The sequence below is a fragment of the Morus notabilis genome, unplaced genomic scaffold, assembly GCF_000414095.1.
Source record: "Morus notabilis unplaced genomic scaffold, ASM41409v2 Scaffold630, whole genome shotgun sequence".
In the NCBI taxonomy this organism is placed as follows: domain Eukaryota; kingdom Viridiplantae; phylum Streptophyta; class Magnoliopsida; order Rosales; family Moraceae; genus Morus; species Morus notabilis.
The window spans coordinates 628,037-638,748 of record NW_010365305.1 but is presented as its reverse complement, the minus strand read 5'-3'; the positions used below and the strand labels follow the sequence as shown (position 1 = coordinate 638,748).

The 10,712-nt window shown below is 32.9% G+C and overlaps 1 protein-coding gene across 1 annotated transcript; it reads left to right on the top strand.

The window, feature by feature from the left end:
- Positions 1–695: 695 nt before the first annotated feature.
- On the top strand, positions 696–7,194 carry LOC21404114 (wall-associated receptor kinase-like 14). The gene is made up of 3 exons (XM_010107772.2): positions 696–1,771; positions 5,470–5,547; positions 5,870–7,194. Exons 1-3 carry the CDS (start codon positions 1,018–1,020, stop codon positions 7,069–7,071), a joined length of 2,034 nt encoding a protein of 677 aa, XP_010106074.2. The 5' UTR covers positions 696–1,017; the 3' UTR covers positions 7,072–7,194.
- Positions 7,195–10,712: the final 3,518 nt, after the last annotated feature.

The window sequence follows — 10,712 nt, the reverse complement described above, 5'->3', positions numbered from 1 at the left end:
TCCCATGTAAGGTAGGTCTTCAATAATCAATCCATTAAGACAATTAATCTAATATTCTTTTCTCAAATAACTCTCTCATTAAATGTACATTTGTCTCTATAATTGCCCAAAATCTCTTCATGATCCGCTCAAAAACACCAAATCCTAATTATATATGTTTTTAAATTTTTATAACTAATTGTCAGTGAACTAATAAAAATCATAACATTATGTAATATGAACTTAGAAAGTCTTTGGGAGGAAAAAAAATGTACTTACAAAGTCATGCAGGCATTACGTAATGCAAACTGCATAGAAAACCATTGTCTGGGTTCAGACTTCAGACAATTGTGATTTGCTCTAACGTATTTGCATTCACTTGAGTGGTCATCTTTCTTTCTTTTTGATTTTCCTTTTTCCTGAAAATACATGGTCGTGTGAACAAGACTTCACGAGTGGACAAATTACAACAAAGAGAATTTTCAAGGAAAACAAAAACTAAATCAATATAATCGTATTATATATGTAGGGAAGAGGAAGCCTATGAAAAGGGTTGGTCAATTGGTCACGGTCGTTATAAACATCCAATGGGATAGTAAACATGTAGGACCCACGTTTCCGTCGTGATCCTCTGGATCCCTTAACTTTTCATTCTAGTAGGAATTAATTTTCTGTATGCTACGCGTTAAACCAAATTATCAAACAAAAAGTACGCCTTGTCCTCTTTTATCAAAAATTGTTTAGTAACATTAATTTTGTCAATATATACAACCCTTGTAAGTGTGAAGACAGAGAGCTTGGTGGGTCAGCTGATCAATACTTGAAAGCAAGAAACTTCCTGATCCTCCATACCAACTTTTTCTTAGTTCTTTTTTAAAGACAATCTCAATCCTACACTACACGAAAGAAACCCAGTAAACGCTAAATATTGATTCCTCGTAAGTCTATATATACATTATATAGATATATATATATATATATATATCTACCCATAAAAAAAAAAAAAAAAAAAAAATTGGTTCCTTCAAACTCTTATCAATGTTTAGAGCCAAACCAACCTTTGTTCTCTTGCTGATAACATTTATCTTTGGTCTAATTCCATGGATTAAAGCCCATAATTCATCCCTCAGTTTCTGCAACCGAACATGCGCTTCCAAACACGGATCAGGCGGCTTGACTTTACCTTATCCGTTCGGATTCTCCGACGGCTGCGAAATCAAGCTCAACTGCAGCGCCACCGGAAAAGCCACCGTCGGCGAGTTTCCGATCCAGTTTGTAAACGGCGACGGCATAAGGGTAAACATCCAACGGAAATGCAACCGCTCGCTGAAAACCGTGGCCCAGCTCTTCGGGCCAAACTACGCCCCGACAGCCAACAACGCGATCCTCCTCAATAACTGCACCGAAGCCGCCTTCCCCTGCGAGATCCCCTCGATTCTGGTGCAGACCCACTTCTCGTCCGTCAGCTGCAGCGACTCCAACAGCACGATCAGCTGCTACTCGGAGCGAAACAAGAGAGCTTTCATTGATTTGGAGAGGCTGAAGAAGGAGAGAAAATGTGAGTACCTTTTGTCGTCTATTTCAGCGGAGTCGCTCAACACCTCGGAAGCGCCGGTTTCTCTGGCGGTCGAGGTTGTCGAGCTGGGTTGGTGGCTGGAGGGACAGTGCCGGTGCGATGTGAATGCTAATTGCAGAGAGCTTGTGTCACCCCACGGACGAAAAGCATATCGGTGTAACTGCACGGAAGGCTTTGAAGGGGATGGATATAAGGCCGGTTCCGGTTGCCGGAAAGGTTAGTTTTGATTTTTCGTTGCCGGAGTTCGTTGAATTTATTCATTGATTGATAGTTAATTAGGGGTTGGATTAATTAATCAATTTCTCGGGAATTAAGGTCGCACTTTTTAGTTTTTGATCAGCAATAAAACTGGTATTGATGACTTTTTTGTTTATGTGCTTACCTCATGCTTATTAATGGAGATAAGACTAGCTTAGGCCCTACGATTGAGACCCAGTGGCCATTGACATAAATTTTGGTGCATGCTCAAAATGTTTTTCAATGGGCTTTATTATGGGTATTAATTCATGAGTTTGAGTTTTTGCGGATTTAAAAAAAAAAAACTGTATGAAGGGTATTGAGAAAGGCGATTTCAAATAATCACGATAATAATCTCAATATTATTAGGTAAAGAAACGAAATTACATGTGACGGGAAACAAATTAGTCACCTAATTCTGGGAGATTGAAGTGTGAGTGGAACGTGTGGGACCCCGAAATTGAGCAATTATCCCTCAAAACATCACACAACTAACTTTGCGTGTCCGGTTAATCATTTTTGGGTCAAGTCAAACTAATCAATTTTAACCCAAGTGGCTTTTTAAAAAAAAATTATTTTTCGAGAACTTTGTAACTTTTCTTCTCCTTTCTTTCGTCTTTTTTTTGTCCGGCATGCAAAAGAAACAGAATCAATCACAGAAATGAGTGGTCTGCCCAGTATACGAAGAAGTGATATTACCCATCTACCAGGGAAAATATATATATATATATATATATTTTTTTTTTTTATAACCCTGAAATCTCCATTCTCTAGTAAAAGATCCCACGTAAGAATATACTGGTGGGATCCACGTTTTATGAATAAAAACAAATCGGATTATTTAAAAAAAATTGATTTTTAGCGGAGTACGAGTTTTTAAGGACATGTTTAGTATACTGTATAAATATTACGTATTATATTATTTAATAATAATATAATGCTTGATGATCTTTATATATTGTATAATTTAATAAGAGATTTAAAATTAATATAATATAAAGTGTAATATTTAATACGGAAAAAAATTTATGTACTAAACTATATTTTGTAATTTAACTTAAAATATTATATATAAAATATTTTACAAATATCAAGGCTCGGGGTTAGATTTTGGGATCAACGTTAGAGTCGAGTTTCGGGATCGGAGTAATGTTGAGTTTATATTTTTAAAAAATTATATTTTGCACCTCAACTTTTTAAAAATTATATTTTGACCCTTAAACTTTTAAAAAGTATGTTTTGACCCCTCAATTTTTTTAAAATTATATTTTGAGCCCTCAACTTTTTCAAAATTATATTTTTCCCCTTAAATTTTTGACAATTACAATTTGACCTTGTTTTCAAAAATTTTTGCAAAAAGACCCCTATGTAGCAACTCTACTTTCTCCCTTTCTTCCTCCAAATGTTAGGTTCGAGTTGAGATTAGAGTTGAATTAAGTTATGATTAAGCCTAAATTTTACCTTATTACAAACTATTACGTAAATAGATTATAATGGTAAAAACAGTATAATGTTTAATAATACCACTAACCAAACACCGCATTGTATAAAAATTATATAATGTAATACAATACTATACGATACAATATAATATGATGCACCAAACATGGCCTAATAGAAAAATATAACATTTTCAATGTTTGATTGATTGTTTTATACAAATATATAGTAGTGAAACTGAAAATATGTATTTTGCTAAGTAGTGCCTTTCACTTGCTAAGAGGATTAGTGATGGAAGTATGGAACTTGTTAGCGTGATGTTTATATAAGTTGAAAGTCGATTTTGTCAAACATAAAGGTCGAAAATACATATGATTCTTCAAAAAGTTTATTAAATTGGGTGTCGCTTCATCGAAGTCATATTTTGTGGAGCTTAGGTAAAAACTATATATATCACCATCACTGCTAGTCAAACTTGAAGAAATTGCGCACGCATTTAATTAGACCAAGTGTCGCTAAACACACAATAGGGAAGGAAGAAAAACAAATTATAGACTAAGACAGGTAAAGTAGGACCTACCGTTTGTAATTAGCTGTAGGAATTAGTGTTTTAGTTATTGAATTAAGTTTTTAATAATATGATTTATAAGTGTTTAGGTTAAAAATTTACAGTCATAGAAGTGCTCCAATCACGTATCAAACTGTCAAAAACTTAATTCAATGATTAAAATCTTAATTCTTACCAATAGTTAAAAAAAGACATCCTACAGCAGAAATTCTGCCAAAACAAAACGTTTTCTTATTTAGAGAATTTTACATTTTAGATCAAATTAAAATTAAATAAAAATTACGTCTTATATCTTGTTTTTTTTTTTTTTTTTTTTTGATGTAAAAATTACGTCTTATCTATTAGCTATTTTCCATACATTAGGAAAAAAGTTTTCCTTATTATTATGTTGTGTTTTTTTTTTTTTTTGTCATTTTCTTTTTATCATCTTATAAACCTTTTTTTCAAATGATTTGTACAAGCAAACCATGAACTCACATATAAACGGCCGGTGGCAGGGACCTAAGGTCTGGGGGATTTTTTTGTTTCCTTGTTTTTAGTACATGTAATTTGGAAATCATTTCTCAAAATTATTTGTATGCACTCACCAAAGCTAACATGAAAATAACGGACCGATTACTTTATATTAATTAAAAGTAAATATAACATTGCATGACGAGTTTATAAGAGTGAAATTGAAATATAACAATATTTTGTAATATTTAGAAACGGTAAAATTACGTTCTTTTTTTTTTAATTTTCTTTTGACTCTTTTACCATCCAAATGCAACGCTCCTTAATTTTCTCGTTTGTTTTGCCCTTTTTATATCCAATCCACACTAGCGTCTGATGCCCTTTTTTTTATTAAGGGATGTTTGGTTCACGAATTTAGAATCATGATTCAAAATAATTCTCAGTTTATGTGTGTTTTTGTGAGAGAAAATACTGTAACGGGTCACGAACCATAATCCGAACCATGGCACGGATCCTTACTCCAAACGCGCGCTAATTGATTATGGGTCTTTTTACTTAGCGTTGATAGACACTGACCATCACATAAGCTTATTGTCTTTTGATTTGTTATTTTTCGTTAGAGATCAGATATATTTTATTTGCGAGTTCATTTTTTTAATACCTACAATTTAAGAATTATACTTGAATTTTGTTATTAGAACACATATAATTATTTATTATTTTGACGTGCTATATATTTGATCATGGGCAGCTATAATAGAAAGTATTTTTACAACACTGATATAATAATGGTCTTATGCAATGGTTTTAAAGTGCGAAGACTCGTAGAGAATGGTTATAACGTATTAATTAATTATTAAGTTTCGGTATTTAGATCTCAATATCATTTTCTTTTTACGTTTTTTTATTAATGAAATTTTATCATAGTTCATGCCCTGAAATAAATTTTCGTATATGCACGCTCATTTTATATTACATTCCTTGAATGCAACTTTTTAGTGCAAAACATCACTAGAAATAGAAACTACGTATTAACCGAACAATGAAATAACAATATAAAGATTCCAGCACCTTGCAATTAATTGTTTTCTATCTGCATAGATGTGCTGATGCCCGATTTTTTTTATCAAGGAGAGGCTCGTGAAATTTTCTTGCATTCTGAAGGTTTCTTAAGCATCTTACAAATCACTCGTGTGTCGTTTGCTTGTATAAACAGCGTTTTCAAAGTGCAATCCAGCAGGGTACATTTCTGGCAAGTGTGGAGGAACGACAAGAATCGTCATGTTAGTTGGAGGTAACTCTTTTTTTTTTTTTTTTTTAATTATCTACTTGTGGAACAATGTAATAACAAGATTCTTCTGAACTCGCGCACACGTTATTTTGACAATCTTATAAAAACTGATGTATAGAATCTTAAGTACTCTTTTACTGGAGTTACACCCCTTTGTTGAGTTATATGAACTGATCATTTAATCTCTTATAGATCAAAATTGTGGAGTTGGTGTTTGAATTCAGAAATATAAAGCACCAAGGATTTTTGCTTCATTGATAATCAGTAGTATCTAGAACATAAAAAAACTAAGAAGTGTGAATTTCTGCAACTTATCCTTTCTCAGGCATTGTTGTTGCTGCTTCGTTAACAATCAGTCTCGGCCTAATTATGTGCTGTATCAGTCGGCGATGCTTGAAATGGAAAATGAGACGCCTGACGAAGCGCCATCTGTCCGAAGCCACTGGCAACTTGAACATTCCGATCTACTCCTTCAAAGATGTCGAGAAAGCCACAAATGGCTTCTCGGATAAATACAGGCTAGGCACGGGCGCCTATGGAACCGTCTATGCAGGAAAACTAAACTGCGACGAGTGGCTTGCCATCAAAAGAATCAGATACAGAGATGCTGACAGCATTGAGCAAGTCGTTAATGAGATCAAACTCATATCAACTGTAAGCCATCCAAATCTTGTCCGTCTCTTGGGCTGTTCCATCGATTATGGGGAACAAATCCTCGTTTATGAATTCATGCCAAACGGAACGCTTTGTCAGCATTTACACAGAGAGAGAGGCGATGGACTTTCCTGGCTAATTCGCCTTACTGTAGCCGCTGAAACTGCTCAAGCCATAGCGTATCTCCACTCTGCTATCAAACCTCCAATATACCACAGAGATATCAAGTCGAGCAACATTCTTTTGGATCAAAACTTCAGGTCCAAAGTAGCGGATTTTGGTCTTTCCAGGCTAGGAATGGTTGAAACGTCTCACATTTCAACGGCCCCGCAAGGTACTCCGGGCTATCTTGATCCTCAATACCATCAGAACTTTCACCTGTCTGATAAAAGCGATGTTTATAGCTTCGGAGTTGTTCTTGTGGAGATCATAACAGGGCTTAAAGCAGTCGACTTTTCCCGACCCCAGAACGAAGTGAACTTGGCTGCTTTGGCTACCGACAGAATTGGAAAAGGGTGTCTAGACGAGATCATAGATCCATTAATTGAGCCACATAGGGATGCTTGGACACTTTGGTCGGTTCATAGGGTAGCGGAATTGGCATTCAGATGTCTTGCTTTTCACAGGGACATGAGGCCTTCAATGACAGAAGTTGCAGCCGAGTTGGATCAAACCAGGAGGAGTAGATCATGGGGAAATTCTGAAGACAACACTTGCACACCTTCATCCGAGGTATGCTCTTCGTCTTCTTCGTCGAATGTGAGTGAAAGACCTCTGAATTTTCATAAGGCCGAGTTGGCCGGGAGAAGAGAACTGCTTACATTTGGAGAGAAATCTCATGTGAATCTGGCTCAACACATTTTAAGAGATTAATTTAATTTAAAAAGTTAATTTTTTAGGTTTAATGTCTTTCCATATATATAAATTACTACACATCTTCATGTGAGGCAACACACATATATTTTTCTCAACAATCTCCCATCATGTGTATATTCACCGAGCTTCTCCTTATATTAAAATTTCTAATAGCCGATATATCCAAACATTACACTCCAAACGGGAGCCAACTAAAGTACGAGAAAGAGAACCGAAACCATGTGAGTCCACTAAATGGTGGACCAACTCGAATAAGAGAAAGAGAACTAAAACCATGCAAGTCCACTAAATGCTCCACCATCTGCATCTGCACTAGCACCAATTGTGAGAACTAACTCTCTACAATAGGTAACGTGAGAACTGTAATCGAGTGTGATCACTTAATCCATATAAACTATCATCTCATACTATTTGTTAAAAAAAATCACATGTGAAATTAGCTCAACATATTTTAAAAGATTAACTCGACGGATCTAAATTTTTCTTATGTATATAAACTATTTTACACTCTTAGTCACGTAACATGTATACTTTTCTCAACACTTACAATGCAAATAAGAGGTGATAGCTTTAACTCAAAGGAAATATTGAAGGATAATTCACCAATTTCTGTACAAGATGCTTGGTTAAGTGAGCACAGCTCGCCTTCTTCAACTAGTCTCCTGAGAAATTTGAGTCGGTTGTCGACATAGCTTCGAGTGGTACACAGTTGCTTAAGAATTATTTTGTCCGAATATGGAAGTGTGATCTTACATTGCCCATGTGATGATGTGATGTCGTCATTACTACACAACTTTAGGTACGAGAGTGAAAGATTGGAGAGCGGTTAGTTGTTACCGTTTAGTTCGCTGATTTAAATTTTTAATTAGAGTTGAGATGTGATTTTATATGAGAACTTTTTACTGTAATAAAAAAGTTAGATGTGATTATTTGTGAGAGCTTTTTACTATAGTAAAACTCGAATTCTAAACTCGAATCAGCGAAATGAACGGAATCTAAATGTACTAGACCCTGTTCATTTCACCGATTCGAGTTTAGAATTTGAGTTTTGTTACAGTAAAAAGCTCTCATAAACAGTCACATTTAACTTTTTTACTACAGTAAAAAGCTCTCATACAAAATCACATCTCAACTCGAATTACAAATTCGAATCAGCGAAGTGAACGGGCCTAAATTTTCTTGCTAAACAAGAGGACGTGGCCTAATTGTATCCATTTAATAAAACAACGAATGGATAAAAGCAATATTTTTTGCGTACGATTGTCTGCTTGCTTTTTTTTTTTTCTTTTTTTTTTATCTGAACGTAAGATTGCTTGTTCGAAAAACACAGGCTAAACATTATGTTTATTTCATAACTTATGTTGAGAATTTATATACACATTTCATAACTTATGTTGAGAATTTAAATTGTATATAAGAAAAAAATGTTATAATAAAAAAATTAAATTTAAAATTTTTATATAAAAAATATTATAATAATAAAATTTAAGTTATAATTTAAGCTGTGAAAACAATCATACAAATTTTCTTTGAAAAAGAAATTATTTAAGGGCATTACTCATTCGGTATATATTGCGTGATAAAGTAATGGATTTCAATTGAAGCGAAAAAAAGAGTTTCAAAAGTTATGAGATTTGCAGCCCACGTGGGAGAATGTCTCAATCAGTCGACCACAGTTGGCTTTGTCAAAGACATCTTAATTTTAAGATTCGCCGATCAGAATTAACTGAAAGAGACTCATGTCTCGTTTATTTTATTAATTTAAATTTAAAATTTAAATTTTATTACAGTAAAAAATTTTTATAAATAATTACATCTAATTTTTTTATTATAATAAAAAATTTTTATATAAAATTACATCTCAACTTAAATTAAAAATTTAAATCGAACTAAATGAGCTATCAACTTCTTATCGTTTTATTCAGCATTGCTGTTTCACGGCAAACCAATATTCACGACTTCATTATAATAGCAATAACACGATGCCATTTGGGAAAATATTAGATTGAAATTACGCATTCCCACGTCACGCTAAAAAGATTTTTCTTTTCCTAAAAAAATCTCATGAGTAGCGCTTTGAAGAATCTCCCTACTATTGTTGTCCTTTTATTTATGTTTTTTTTTTCTTTTTGGTTGTCCCTTTTGCTTTTGGTAAATTTTTATTTTCTTGAAAATTTTTCGAGTAGACCTCTATTTGACTATTAGATTTATGACTCATTTGATTCAACAATTTAAATTATTAATTTAGTTTGAGTTGTGGTGATTTAAATTATGGTGAATTAAATTGTGATTTAAATCGGTATTTAAATATGTAAATAAATTATAATTTGAATAAAGAATAAAATTCAAACTGTTTGGATAAAGTGTGAAAAACTGTAATTAGAGTTTTCTAACAAATCTTATAAAATCTCATTATAAATGACATCTAAAAATATGCAATATGAATGGAGATTTGTTCCTCTCTTCATTATGAACACATTAAAAAAATCATCTTAATCGGAATTAAAACGAAGAAGTTATGACATTTTTAAGCTTGAAACTAAAGAGATAAAAAAAATGGAATCAGAATTGTTTTCACCGTAGAAAACAATTAAGATTGTTAGAACCATTATTAATGGTTTGAATTAGGGTCGGTAATATGGGTTACGACACAACAACACGACTCGAAAACGACATGAATTTTGCGGGTTATGATAGAGAAAAAAGAGGTTCGGGTCATAATTGGGTCGACCTGCAATTAACACGAAAAATATGGGTCAATTTTGAGTTGGACCCGCCTAACCCGAACACGACACGAAACTTGTAAAAAACTAAAAAATACACATTTTTCATTAGATATTTTTTATTTTATTATGAACTTGTGATATCATGATAGTTATACTCAAAATCTTATACTATTATTTGCTTAACTTCAATGGATGTTATTGTATTTTAGTGTGTTATAAATTTTAAGTTATTTCTAATATGTAAAAAACTAAATAAAAGTATATAATTTTCGTGTTAATTTCGAGTTCACGGGTCAATTTCATGTCATGGGTCATTTTCGTGTCGTGTCGTGTCAACCCGTAAAGTGGTCGTGTCATGTTCGTGTTATATTTTTAAAAAATTTCGTGTCACGAGTCGTGTTCAGGTTGATTGTAAATTTAGAAAGAAACGATCAAAACTCAACACGGACACGACATGTAACACAAATTGCCACTCTTAATTTGAATTGTCCTTAAATTTTTCTCTCTCAAACATCAATTTAAATTCTGAACTACGTATAAATCATAAACAACAGTTCAAATTGTTAAAACAAATAAGAATTTAATTAAAATCAAATTAAATTTTAAAAATATGCACAACTGATAATTTTTAATATAAATTTAACAATTAAAAAATAAAAAATATTAATAATTTATTTTTTCTCGTCCTGAGAATATCTTTTTTTCTTTTTTTTTTCTTTTTGCTTTTGCTAAAAAGGAAAGCACGTGGTAACGACAGTAGTCCCATTTCCCACATGTCTTCCTCCTTTATGCAATCAATATTATAAATTTATAATATACAGAGTGCCTCGAAGGCTTCCTAATCAAAACTACACCAACTCTTATGGTCAAGAAAATCAATTAATTAGAAATAAGTTTTTTTTTTTTCCTTGT